This window comes from Ostrea edulis, chromosome 7, assembly GCF_947568905.1.
Source record: "Ostrea edulis chromosome 7, xbOstEdul1.1, whole genome shotgun sequence".
Classification (NCBI taxonomy): domain Eukaryota; kingdom Metazoa; phylum Mollusca; class Bivalvia; order Ostreida; family Ostreidae; genus Ostrea; species Ostrea edulis.
Window position 1 is genome coordinate 51,815,603 of NC_079170.1, and position 15,093 is coordinate 51,830,695.

At 34.2% G+C, this 15,093-nt stretch overlaps 1 protein-coding gene across 2 annotated transcripts in view; it reads right to left on the minus strand.

The window, feature by feature from the left end:
• Positions 1–5,403: 5,403 nt before the first annotated feature.
• The window catches only part of LOC125654314 (putative helicase MOV-10), a 42,891-nt gene continuing 33,201 nt past the window's right edge, over positions 5,404–15,093 (minus strand). For both annotated transcript variants that reach the window (XM_056144700.1, XM_056144699.1), the window contains 3 exons: positions 14,652–14,740; positions 10,734–10,861; positions 5,404–7,860 (listed from right to left, as the gene is read on the minus strand). In XM_056144700.1, coding sequence (XP_056000675.1) covers positions 7,787–7,860; positions 10,734–10,861; positions 14,652–14,740 — 291 coding nt within the window. In that variant the 3' untranslated portion in view covers positions 5,404–7,786. The remainder of the gene's footprint in view (positions 7,861–10,733; positions 10,862–14,651; positions 14,741–15,093) is intronic.

A 15,093-nucleotide genomic window follows, 5' to 3' on the forward strand; every position in this document is an offset into this window, starting at 1 on the left:
TGTAATTTACCTGTTGAAGGGTTATATTACGAAATGAAATAAAAAAGAAATTCACTGTGATACACAAAGCTTTAAATATCTGGACAAAAATCGCTACTCCATTACCTCTGCCTCTTTCAATATTCTACATCATACTTTATATTATCTGGAGCATTGATCTTATTCAATCAATTCCATCATATATTGGGTCAATAAATGCACCCAAGCCACAATGTGGATCACGCGACGGTACAAATAGTTTTAACTTCTGTAGTAGTACAGTGGTATTAGCAGCATGCACTTGGTGGCATTTCTCTTCTGATTCGATCGGCTGCGAAGTACGAGGACGTTTTCATTGAACTTTCCACAAAGCCAGACAATGTTCGCAGCAATTGTGGTTCTTTAGACTACTTGTTGTAAGGCGATAGCATTATTATTGTCTGCTAGTACCTTGGCAAACGACCATTATAGGCCAAAAAAAAAATAAATAGAGCATTTAACAGCAATCAACCTTATCGTATATATCTCGATATGAATTGATGTGATGACGTCACTTCATAATAGTCGTCTTCGTCTTCCAAACTTTAAATTCAGATAGGTCTATTATGCCTAGGGTCCCTTAAAAGTTTTGACTTTTCATTACTTCCCACGGAATGCCGACATATAGGTCTATTATGCCTAGGGTCTCTTAAAAGTTTTGACTTTTCATTACTTCCCTCGGAATGCCGACATATAGGTCTATTATGCCTAGGGTCTCTTAAAAGTTGTGACTTTTCATTACTTCCCTCGGAATGCCGACATATAGGTCTATTATGCCTAGGGTCTCTTAAAAGTTTTGACTTTTCATTACTTCCCTCGGAATGCCGACATATAGGTCTATTATGCCTAGGGTCTCTTAAAAGTTTTGACTTTTCATTACTTTCCACGGAATGCCGACATATAGGTCTATTATGCCTAGGGTCTCTTAAAAGTTTTGACTTTTCATTACTTCCCTCGGAATGCCGACAAAATTAATTTGAAATAGTGAATCATTATTGACAAGCATTTCACAGGGAAGTCGCAGGAAACACAGAAAACAGACAAAAATGCCAATGCTTTAAACAGCGGAAAAAGACCTTTCATTCCCACGATCGAATGACATTAAATCATTATGAAGGGCTCAGCATGTCTTATGATTCAATCAATTAACAAAAATTACACTTCATTCAGTAAATTGTCCCTTTGACATTCTAACCCTTTATTTATCAATTTAGCCTGGTGTTTGACAAAATGCACATACTTTCTGCACACCAAAGTTCGTGTTTTGGAACAGTTATAAATGCCTGTAAGGAAGGAAGGAACATCCCATTACAACACTCGATGTTCCATTAAAAAATTTCATTTCTTTCTGTAGTTAAACCTTAAACAGTATTTGATATCAAAGAGATTGTACAGTTATAGTTCTAACTTATCATAAGACTCCAATGTTCTTCATACTCCAGCACTGCGCATGCCTAAGTAATGCTCTATGACTATATCGTCATCGAAAAGCACGGATTATTGTTTCCATTCCACAAACCAATAAGCCATGGTTTGCGATGATGTATAAATGTACACAATGTACTTTTTCAAACTTAGGACAATCCAAAAAATCAGATAATACATGCAGTATTTCTTTAAGGACATCTTATGCAAAAATTGGTATATATGTTCTGGTTTTGTTTGGCTGTTGGTTGGTTGTATCTTGTTTAACTTCCTGCTCAAGAATTTTTCACTCATATAGTCTCATCCGAAGAACTGCCCAATTCAGTCGCCTTCTACGACAAGCAAGGGGTACTGAGGACCTATTCTAATCCGGATCCCCACGGGATTCGTTTTGTTGTAATAAGCATAAATATAAAGGTGGGGACTTGAAAATTTTCTATGATGTTCAAATATATTATCCCTTCCTATATAAAATTTCTCTCTCTTTTGAACTTAAAAAATTGAGCAATCGTGGATATAATTTAAATCGCATTCTATATTGTAAATTGTATTCATTTTACTTATAAGAATATAAATTTAGTTTTTGCTTTCATCATATTGAAAAAAAGTTTGTTCGTAACAAGTGTCGTTACACAAGTAAGCCTGCAGATTGTGAAATTATGGGACTAAAGAAAAGTGGAAGTTTTACCTAAAGAAGCGAAATCCATTTCAACCTTTTACTCCATTTTCGTCTTCATTTCATGAAGACAAGAATACCTGTCAATTGGCTCTACTCTAGTGCCGTATCTTCTGATTTCTGAAAATTACATCAAACAAGCCTCAAATTTCTAGGATTTTCTAAATAATTTAGACACAAATAAACAAAGTCCATCTTTCTTTAAATCATCAATGGAGAAAATGGCAGTGTTGTATTGTCTATACAAGAAGGAACATTAACTGAAAATAAATAGCCATTTTTTTTTTTATAGAGCATGTAGCAGGAACACAGCAAAGGTCCTGAAAATCACTCAGATATTCAAGAGTATGTATTCCTTGGCCGCGTCCAACCTGAGACGTCAAAATCATTGCAGAGTGATTGCTCCTTCACCAAACGTTCGGCAGTTAGAAGTGATAGTCTTTTGGACGAGAACTTCAGCGATGTACCACATCAAGACAGACGAAACAGATTTTGTTTTGTTTTTTAAAAAAGCCTCCTTGCTACATGATTTGGTACTTCACCTACAGCTGATGACGCTTCGAAATGATTGAAGCAAGTTAACCAAACCATCCAATATGTCGAACGAGTCTTTGGTCAGTTATCGTTGTTTTTATTCTTAAGGTTTCGTCACAATATAAAATATGAGAGCCTTACCACTCAACATTCAAAAGTTATAAGTAATATTAAACTTTTGCACAAACAGGATAAAACAATATTTGATATGGGGTATAAAAACAAGACTTCTTGAGGACTTCAGTTTTCTGTGGAAATGTTTAAGGGGGACACAAATGTTTATGCCCCCTCCAGTTTGAAAGCGGAGGAAGGGGGAGCTAAGCACTTTGAATGATTCACATACTAGTATTTTCCAACATGTTTTCATATTCCTGAGATGCAATATGTAGGTTAAAGCTAGTTTTCACATATATTTTTACGTAAAGCTTGAAACCCTTGTTGGTGCTCATCATGGAAAGCAAACTTAAATCTGTACAATGTATATGGCATTATATGAGGCTGCTTGCATAATAAGTTTACAAATAGTTCCCTTGGTTTGCTTAATATTTTTGTGATTCTTTCAAATATTAAGTAAAAATACTTTTCCAAATACTTCCAAGTTAATTAAACTTCTATTATTGTGGTTTACCCTTAGACAAGGAGGGTTATAATGTGAACAAAAACTAAAATATCTGATTGCAGATGCTTGCATATCAATCTGACAAATTGTCCCTCTGTGGTTCATGTCAATATTCTAGAAGAATTGGCTAGGGTACCATGGTTTGACAGAACAGATGATAAATGTACATTGTACATAACAAACGATGCTTACATGATAATTTAAGGGGAAAAAAGGTGCATTTGTGGTTCGTCAAGAGATTTTTTTTCCATTGTATATTGTTTAACGTCCCTCTCGAGAATTTTTCACTCATATGGAGACTCACCATTGCTGGTGAAAGGCTGCAAAATTTAGGCCTATGCTCGGCGCTTACGGTCTTTAAGCAGTGAGGGATCTTGATCGTGCCACACCTGCTGTGACACAGGGCCTCGTTTTTTTGTTGTTTTTTTTTTTTTTGCGGTCTCATCCGAAGGACCGCCCCATTTAGTCGCCTTTTACAACAGGCAAGGGGTAACAAGGACCTATTCTAACCCGGATCCCCATAGGAAACTTAAATAAACTAGAAAACTGTCAGAAAGGGCCCTGCCATAGATCTGAAAATTAAGAGGGGCTTAATCTGCCTAATCTAAGTATTGGCATGTATAACATTCATGAAAATATTCCCAAGAAACTTTAAGTTATTGTGTATCATAGAAAGTGCTGATGGCTGTAGAGACAGACAGTGATTACTATAGAAATCCGAACATTACTTTTTCAAATTCCATGTAAATCTTCTCAAACAATCTCAATTGCAAGTTACTGCATGCCTTAGAAAGTGTTATCACCTCATCAATAATGTAAAAACAGGACTTCATGTACATGTACGTATAAGGAGTGTCTCAAAATCTTTGAAACGAGGGGCATAAGATGATTTATATATGATATTTTTCAGGATTTTCTTTATTTTTTACCTATGTAAAACTCAAATAAAGAGATAGGATAAGCTCATTTTGGTGGAAGTTTTTTTCCACCCCAAATCATATTCATTTCCAATATAATTAAAAAAGATATTGTATATGAATGATATTTTTCAACTTTGAAACGACTACATGTTTGTCAAGTTACACTGGGAGCCAACTTGTATAGGAGACTTAATTTTTGTCCAGGAAGTAAAAATTCAGGGAACATAATTTGAAGATTATAATCGTTTTAAATTTGGATATAATGCAGATGAATGCATAGAATTGTTAATTGTTACAAATCTGAAAGACTGCAAGTCGGACCAGTCATTAGGACTCATTTTAACACTTTCAAAAAAATTGGAACAAAACTATCTTTACTATCCCTTTAAGTAAATAGAAGCGTTGAATTAATATAGGCATTTGAAGTGAGAGATGTCTTCATTAAAATGTGACGCAGCGTATTGTCGCTAGGCCATAACACACACACCCCTCTCGATATTATTACTTCCCCTATGAATGCAGTACTTTTATATTCTTGAAAAGCATATATCCCCTGTTTTTAAAATATATGAAAATAGCAGTTCTTGCACATGCATGTACGTTTTCTTGTGCTTTTACTCTAATTGTATAAATAGATCAGTCATTTACCAATATTCGTGTATGGGAGTCTTTTAAATCTCTGTAAAAACAAAGCTGATAAATCTGAAAATAAAAAGGGTATGTCTTCCTCGGCCTAATCCAAGTATCATGCTTAAAATTGATGAAAATGTTCCCAAGGAACATTAGATCATCATGTGCTATTGAAAGTAATGACAGATGGACAGCGTGATTACTGTGGGCACCTGGCATAGGACTGGGTCCTAAATATATTACTATGTACAACTTTAAACCCACTGATGACCCCTGCTTCATTAAATCCTCATTGTATAATATAGAAGGGTTCATGCATGTTTCTGATTGTCTGGCTCTTCATCAGAACAATTTTTAAATACACCATCTTCCCTTCTATAGAGCATGACCTCCACATGAACAAACTTATATCCCTTTCTTCCACAGATGCTTTATGTCAAGTTTGGTTGAAATTGGTCTAGCAGTTCTTGAGTTGAAATTAAAATGTGAAAAATGCTCAGATTACAAACGACAGATATACCCGGTATTTCTTTCATAAAAGCTCATTTTTCGAGGTGAGTTAATCATAAATATAAAAAAAATTGAAACTGTAACATCATTTTATTTCTGTAGAAGATTATCAAGAATAAGTGGCCATATCTCAAATAAACTTAATGAATTCTGTCAAAACCATGTCTCCAGATATACTTTCAGATGGTCCTTGGAGATGCAATGTACAGGAATACATCTGATAGAATGAACAACTGCAAAGCATAGCTATCAGCTAAACTGATACCATGTCTTGTGAGATCTTTTGAATAAATGACATATCATTAATACATTAAAATATGGCTGCCTCTATCTTGTACGGTCATTCAAACATTTGTGCAGATGTATGACGATTTAAAAGACATTTTCTTACTCTGTGTTGACAGACATATGACAATATAAAAAGACATTTTCTAATCTGTGTTGACCCTCGTCATGACATACATATTTATAATACACTGTCCTCAGTCTTCACAGTATCACAGATTTAACATTTCTAAAAAAAAAGCAGATGCGACATCAGGTTATCACCATAACCAAACTTAACAATTAATTTTTGAAGACTAGTAAATAATCATCTAGTTGTACCTGCACTGTACAGGATAGCACAGCTGATACAGGTGTGGTATGAGTTGATAGTATAGAATCATTCTTGGTGTAAAAAGCCATATAAAAATATTTTGTGTGAAGATAAAATTTAAAACTTAAAGATAGGGGTGATGTTTTAAGAAGAAAAAAAGACCTATATGTTATGTGTGACTGGTCCTGATATGCTTATAATAAAACATACTGACAATAGCTGTCCTTTTTTTTCTTCCTATATTCACATATTTAAAATCAATGGCTAAAATAACGAAAGCTTTTCAAAGGAAGACAACTGCAACTTAAAACCAGTAAAACATTTGAAAATAAAAGTTAACAGAACATTAAAGAATTAGCAAATGTTGATATATTTTACATCAAAGCATTCACAAGAATAATTCATTTTAAAATTGTAAGAATCTATAAAAGAAAGAGTTTTAAAATAATATTGAGAGAACAATACACATCAATAAATCTGACTGTTGGTACTCAACAAATTGTGTATATAGTACACGATTTACAGAAGTTCTGCACATCCATTGTGCTCATTTACTGTAAACATGGAAATTTACGCACAGGAGATATGTACACTAAACACGTGGTTCCATGTACCAGATTTTTCTGTAAATTACCCCCACACGTACTATTCCCATAGCTATTCAATTCATTAATCAATGATCCTGACATCACGTAATTAAACCCTACGTGTATTCGTAATTAACAGCACATGTTTACAGTACATACATTTTGTATTTAACAACCTCTCACTCTCTCCAAGAGGAATGTCAATGGCTGAAACCACAACCCCCACTCCTGTTTAAAATAACATGTTCTCTCTGAAGTCTGTTTCCAGAGCATTTCAATAAGGGCTGCAATGTTCAGGATTTAATAATGTGTCATCACCTTACTTAGCTTGTTCTACCAACATGTTAAAACATCAATTTTGAACTTCAAAACAAAAATCAAAACAGGACCACTTAACCAAAATACAAAATCAAAATAGGGGAAAATTAAAAAAAAAACAAAAAAAAAAAACTCCAGGAAAATAGCAATGTACACATCTAGTGTAAAACAAGATGAAATTCTGCTAAATATTGTCGGTCTGCTCCAGCATAGTTACCACCAATGGTCATTTAGCAAAATGTCCAAAGTTCATGATACAGTTGTTTTTGACAATCAAGAATAGCTTTTTTTGTTGATAATTAATCAAGAGTGGTTACATTCGCTGAATGATTTACAATTTCAAATTTCTGATTGTAGCAAATTCAGTTGCAGTGCCAGATTTTTATCATGCACTTGTAGGAATAGTATTTCATAATTTGTTACAGGAATGTTTTTTCTTCTATTTTCCTTCAAAAGGAATTATCAGACAGAAAAAAACAAGACTACTGTTACACTACAAACAGCACGGTCAAGAGTATCCGGCACTATCATGTTTGAACAATAAAAATGAGGAAAAGATCTGGCACATTCAATATACCAATACATATGTATCAATGAATGAGAAGAGAAGCTCATTTTGACCTTAACAGGCAAAGGTTTTTCTTGCTACATCAAAAAAATCAAAAGCCACCTGTAACATTCGAATTTGTGCATGCAGTCACAAGTATCCTATACAACAAATAAAATCTAAGTTAACAGAATAATTAGGCATTAATTGATCTACATACCATGCAAACTAAAACCAAGGTCTGACACATTTGCATATCTCCGATACCACACCAACAGTTACAAAATATTATGAGTTTTTCTGTAATTAAAAAGATGATATATAGGTAGGAGCCTGACATCTTCTGAAGGAATGGTTTTCGCAGCCTGTACTGCCTTGGATGATTGTGACTGAGACTAAGCTGATCAGATTTCTCCTCTCCACTCTTTTTCATCGTGTTCACTGGCCTTAATTAATTCATCCCCTGGATCATCATCATCTGCATGATAACAAGAAAATGACAATTTCTATGGTAGTTACATAATTGTTGTTCTCTAGTTTCATGAACTGTAGTCTGAAATTTGAATTGGAGAATTCTATGGCTTCAAGGTTGAAAAATCACATTTATTCCACACTTATTATCATTTGGTTAAATGACAGTCATAAAAAATAATGGCTGAAAAATAATGGAATTTCAAAAATCTTTGTGAAGTTAATTGAATATATCCTGTATTTTTCTGGGTTTTTTTTTTTACCTTGCACATTTTTTAACATGGGGACTTTAAAATCTATACATCAATAAAATTAAAATAACTTTAAATGGTAAATCTATTTGAGGGTATCCACGTAACAAAATTAATCTATTATATAACAGCAATAGGAGTCGGTCTTGTGTTTTTATGGTGGAATATACAGCACATCATATATAATTAACCAGGACATATTGCCATGCAATGCATATCACAGTCACACACAGATGTAAATTAACACTTTATCAAAACTTCTCAACAAGGATTCATTCATAATTAAGTTTGAGCATTGACGTCCACATTTTAACGTGCATCAATCTAAAGTACACTGCTCAACACAATGGTGGAGAACTATTGCAGGATCATTTTATCTCATTATCTATGATTCCATCGCCCCCCCCCCCCCCCCCCCCCCCCCCCCCTATTATTTACGTCACCCAATTCATGACATGCTATTGTAGACAATCTATTGTAGATTGTATCTGGATAACTTTATTACCAATTCATGTAGTCTGTATTTTTCCCCTAATATCAAATTCCGTTTTTCATTCAAATCACTCCCACTGAAAGTACCATACAAGAAATGTTTTAGAAACATACATGTCCCCTGTGTGGATCAACTTTATGGCAAGAAAAAAATTTGTTTTTCATTTTACGCACCAAAAAAAAAAGAAAAGCCCAATATCTTATATCCAATTTGATACTTAAACTTTGACATTGTGATCTGAAAATCAATAGGGGTCATCTGCTATCCAGGGCTACCACTGTACCAAGCTTGGTAACTGTCAAGCAAAAGGTTCTTTAGATATTGAGCAGACAGTATCTTATATCCAGAGTAGTTTGACCATTGACCTTGTGACCTCACAATCAATAGGAGTCATCTCTGTCTTAGGTAGAACCAGTGAACCAAGATTGTTGTCTGTCAAGCAAAGGGCTCTCAAGATATTGAGCAGATATTGTGTCCAATTTGACCCTTGACCTTGTGACATCAAAATCAATAGGGGACACTTCTTAAGTGAAAATGGTGCATAAGGTTTCATGTCTGTCAAGCAAATGGATCCCAAGATATTGAGTAGACATTATCTTCTTATGTCCAGTTTGACACTTGACTTTTGACCTTGGGATCTTAAAATTGATAGGAGTCCTCTACACCTTAGGTAGAACCATTGTACCAAGTTTGATGTTTGTAAAGCAAAACTTTCTCAAGATATTGAGCAGACAATATCTTACTATGTCCAGTTTGACCCTTGAAGTTTCACCTTGTTACCTGAAAATCACTTACAAAAGTTATCTACTATCTAGAGGCAACCATTATACTAAGTTTGGTGATTGTAAAACAAAGGGTTCTTCAGATATTGAATGGACAAGACTTGGTCTACAGACCAACTGACCAACAAGTGCAAAAAAAATATGCTCCGCCTCCTCTTTTTCAAAGGGGGGCATAAAGATTCACCATTATACTTCTAAAGAGAAAATAGAAAGGAATAATTGGAGATTTGAGAGTAAAAGTAGCTGAAATATTTTACATAAAGCACTTCATAATGCTTAAACTTAATATGAATTTATTGAGACACTTTTCCTTGCCCAGTCCCCAGCAATGTGCTTCCTGCACTCACGGTAGGTGAAACAGCTCCTTTGCCCAATGACTCATTTTATAATAATTACAAGAGGGGCATCAGTCACCACCCACTTGAGTCATCAGGTTCAAGCAACCAATCCTTAAACCCCTAATGTGGACTCGCTGACTCCAGCATCATAGAATGCCTACTGTGGAAACTTCATTGTTCATGGGGGATTGGTGTTCATGGGTTTCGTGGGTCGCTCTTACCCACGCATTTATGTGTCCTCAAATATTTTTTAAAACCAAGTAGAGTTATCTCTCTTAGAGACAACTTAACGCTTACCCATGAAATTACGTCCCCCATGAACCAGTAAAATTTTGCTTACCCATGAATATTGGCCACCAGGAATTGAAATGATTCCATAGTATGCAACACTAGGACACTTTCACATTCATTAAACTAACTGTATCCTTGTTCTTGAAAAGAAGATTATTCTTGAAAAAATAATTCAAAATAGCATTAAACCCCTATTGTGGCCACACCCAGACAATACAGTGTGAACTAACTTTAATCTACATTCCATGAAGAGGTTGTCACAATCAATTGATACATACAGGTAGTTTGTTTTTTAGAAGATTGTTTGAATTTTTTCTATATATATTCCATCGTAACATATTGACCTAGAAATTGTGAACTTATTTTAATCTACACTATCAGAAGATATCAATTTGATACATTTTACACTTTCAACTATTGAGAAGGCAGTTCTTATATATATTCCCTGTATGTTTAAATATTAAAACTTCAACCCCCTCTTGTGGCTCTGTCCTAGTCCAGGGGGTCAGGATTTAAACAAGCCTGTATCAACACTAAATAATGATATCTGCGTATTAATTTGACATATTGTACCAATGTCACTCTTCAGAAAGTCTTTAACTTTTCCCTCTGTATTCCAATACAAGTCTTTAAACCTCCCTCCCCCCCCTCTCTCTCTCTCTCTCTCTCTCTCGTACTCTCTCTCTCTCGTACTCTCTCTCTCTGGAAGTGTGTGATGTACTGACCACTGTCCAGCAGGCTAGCATTAATGTTGATGGCGTCCAATCTCTGAATGATGTCCTCCACCATCTCATCATCTTCAACATAATCCACGCCAGTGTAGGCTTTATTGGTGATACAGAAGTCGATAAACCTGATGAGACAGAAACAAATATATTTTTTTTTAGATTTCAACAAACACACTGACCTTTAACACAATCAGCAAACACACTCACCTTTAACACAATCAGCAAACACACTCACCTTTAACACAATCAACAAACACAGTCACCTTTAACACAATCAACAAACACACTGACCTTTAACACAATCAGCAAACACACTCACCTTTAACACAATCAACAAACACAGTCACCTTTAACACAATCAACAAACACACTCACCTTTAACACAATCAACAAACACACTCACCTTTAACACAATCAACAAACACAGTCACCTTTAACACAATCAACAAACACAGTCACCTTTAACACAATCAACAAACACAGTCACCTTTAACACAATCAACAAATACACTCACCTTTAACATCCATTACACAATCAACAAATACACTCACCTTTAACATCCATTACACAATCAACAAATACACTCACCTTTAACATCCATTACACAATCAACAAATACACTCACCTTTAACACAATCAACAAACACACTCATCTTTAACATCCATTACACAATCAACAAACACACTCACCTTTAACACAATCAACAAACACACTCATCTTTAACATCCAATTCTAATTATGGGCGATTTCAATGTGGATGAGTACAAGACAAAGCGTTTAAAGACTATCATGAAAAACATTGGATTTCAGCAACTGATAAAAAACCCTACACATGAGACTAAAGACTCCAGTACTTTAATTGACCATATTTATGTAAATAGTCCGGATAAGTTTTCTTCATCAGGAGTATTCCCAATAGGATTAAGTGACCACAACTTGATTTACGCTGTAAATGGTAAAATTAGAGCCGGTGCAAACAGTCACGTTCATATTAAATATAGAAATTTTAAAAACTTAAATGAGAGCAGTTTTCAAGAAGAACTAAACACTATTGACTGGAGTCCCATATATGAAATGGTGGATATTGATACTATGTGGCAATTCTTTTATTCTAAATTTTTTGAAGTGGTGGATAAACACATTCCTCTAAAAGAAAGAAGAATTAACTCACGTTCAGAAGAATGAATAAACGATGACATACTTACAGAAATGCACTGTCGTGAACACCTCTTTAAAAAGGCGACACAGAGTAATGATGATCACGCGTGGAACCTATACAGAGCATCAAGAAACAGGGTGACGAAAAAGATCAGGGAGGCAAAACATGCATTTGTTGAGGAAGCAATTTCCCAGGCAGAAAACAAGCCCAAGGACATGTGGGACAAACTTAGGCAATTCTTACCATCTAAGAAAACGAATACAAACTGTATATTTCTTAAGGACAATAACGTAATTTTTAAAGATACAAAGGATATTGCCGAATGTTTTAATAATTACTTTTGTAACATTGGTCATGAGCTAGGAAAACATTTTGATGACACTTTACCTACAGTTGAAGAACAAATGCCTAAAAATTCTTATACAATACCAGGTATAACTGCAGAATTTATTGAAAATGAGATAAAATGTATGTCTGCATCAAAGGCAACAGGTTTGGATGGTATCTCTGTCAAACTTCTAAAACTTTCATCAAACAGTGTATGTGATATTCTTGCATATATTTTCAACTATTCTATATCTTCATGTACTTGTGCAGATGACTGGAAAAAGGCACGAGTTGTACCACTTTTTAAATCAGGGGATGAATGTCTAGTTAATAATTATCGGCCTGTATCCATTTTACCTTGTGTGAGCAAAATTTTAGAAAGGCATGTTTTTAATTCATTTTATGAGTATTTGTCAGTAAATTCTCTAATTACAGATTGTCAGTCTGGTTTTAGGCCAAAACACTCATGTGAAAGTACTCTTATTTCTCTAGTAGATAGATGGCTTAAAAATATTGATGAAGGTAAACTTACTGGTGTAATTTTTATAGACTTACGGAAAGCATTTGACACTATAAATCACAAGGTTTTATTACACAAACTCAAGTCATTTGGCATATGCAATGATACTTTTGAATGGTTTAAATCATATCTAACCAATCGTACACAGAGAGTTATTTGGAAAGGCAATTTATCGGAGGAAAGAAATGTAACCATTGGAGTTCCGCAAGGCTCTATTTTAGGCCCATTGTTTTTTATCCTGTATATTAATGACTATCCACAAGCACTGAAACATTCTCATGTAAATATGTATGCAGATGATACTTCACAAGATGTAACAGATAAGTCAGTGGAAAATATTGAGTCAAAGATGTATGAAGATCTTCAGCGCAGTATAATGTGGATTAAGGAAAATAAATTAAGCTTAAACCTGTCTAAAACTCAATGTATGCTTATTGGATCGGCACAAAAATTATCAAAGTATCGAAAATTAAATTTAGTGATAAATAACCATGTCATAGAATGTGTTCAGGAGTCAAAATTACTTGGTATTATTATTGATGAAACTTTGTCCTGGAAAAGTCATATAGAATCACTTATGAACAAGATTTCCAAGAGAATTGGCATTTTAAGAAGAATAAGATATTTTATGTCAAACGATGCGCTGCTGAAGATTTTTAATACTATGATTTTTCCACATTTTACATATTGTTGTACTATATGGAGCAATCCAAGAAATGCTGAAAATGTGAATAAGCTTTTTATATTGCAAAAACGAGCTGCAAGGGTAATTCTTAACATCAGAAATTTTGAAACACCATCTAATGTCATGTTTACAGAACTTAACTGGTTGCCTCTATCAGATTACTTTGTCTATAGAAAAGTCATTTTAGTGTATAAAGTTTTACATGGTTTAATGCCAGATTATTTAAATGTTTTTAAATATGTATCAGAAGTCAGTCAGAGGCAAACTAGAAATTCTTATTCAAATATTTTGTATATACCCAGGGCAAAAACAGAATATTATAGAAGATCTTTCAGCATTTCAGGGAGCACAGTGTGGAATGCCTTGAGTCAAAACATAAGAAACTCAACGAGTGTTGCGTGTTTTAAGAGAAATTATCTTAGAGATTATCACCATACTTTTTAAGCTTCATTTTGTATTCTATTTATCTTACATTCATAATTATTTCTTAAGTTTATATGTATTCTACTTCTTTTAATCTGTGTTTATTTTACTAATATCTGTCTGTATGTATGTTATATGCAGGACCATATTGAAAACTAGCGTTATCGCTAAATATGTAATCCTGGTTAAATAAAGGTCTTATTATTATTATTATTATTATTATTTAACACAATCAATAAACACACTGACCTTTAACACAATCAGCAAACACACTCACCTTTAACACAATCAACAAACACACTCATCTTTAACATCCATTACACAATCAACAAATACACTCACCTTTAACACAATCAACAAACACATTCACCTTTAACACAATCAACAAACACACTCACCTTTAACACAATCAATAAACACACTGACCTTTAACACAATCAGCAAACACACTCACCTTTAACACAATCAACAAACACACTCACCTTTAACACAATCAATAAACACACTCACCTTTAACACAATCAGCAAACACACTCACCTTTAACACAATCAACAAACACACTCACCTTTAACACAATCAACAAACACACTCACCTTTAACACAATCAACAAACACAGTCACCTTTAACACAATCAACAAACACACTCACCTTTAACACAATCAACAAACACACTCACCTTTAACACAATCAACAAACACACTCACCTTTAACATCCATTACACAATCAACAAATACACTCACCTTTAACACAATCAACAAACACACTCACCTTTAACACAATCAACAAACACACTCACCCTTTCCAGTATGGGTCCTGTGATAGAGTATTGGGGTCACCTATCACAATAAGCAGAGCCTTGGCACGGGTCAAGGTAACGTTGAGTCTCTGAGATATAAAACACACAAAATAACATTTTATATATATATATATATATATATATATATATATATATATATATATATTGATAAAAATGCTGCCACTCCATTCCCTTTAGAAAAACTTTTTTTAGATATGACAATTTTTTTCCCTTGTCCATGGAATTGCTTCCTGTTGGCCTAATGGACATGCAATGTACAATGTATGTGTGGGCTTGTACATGAATACTGGACTTTAAGAATCAGATCAGATTTACTTCATTCCAAAAAGTTGAACCGTAACATACGGAGATCGGTGTTTCAGAACAATAGCTCCAAAACTGTGGAATGCCCTTCCAGAACATGTAAGGGACTGTAGAACAC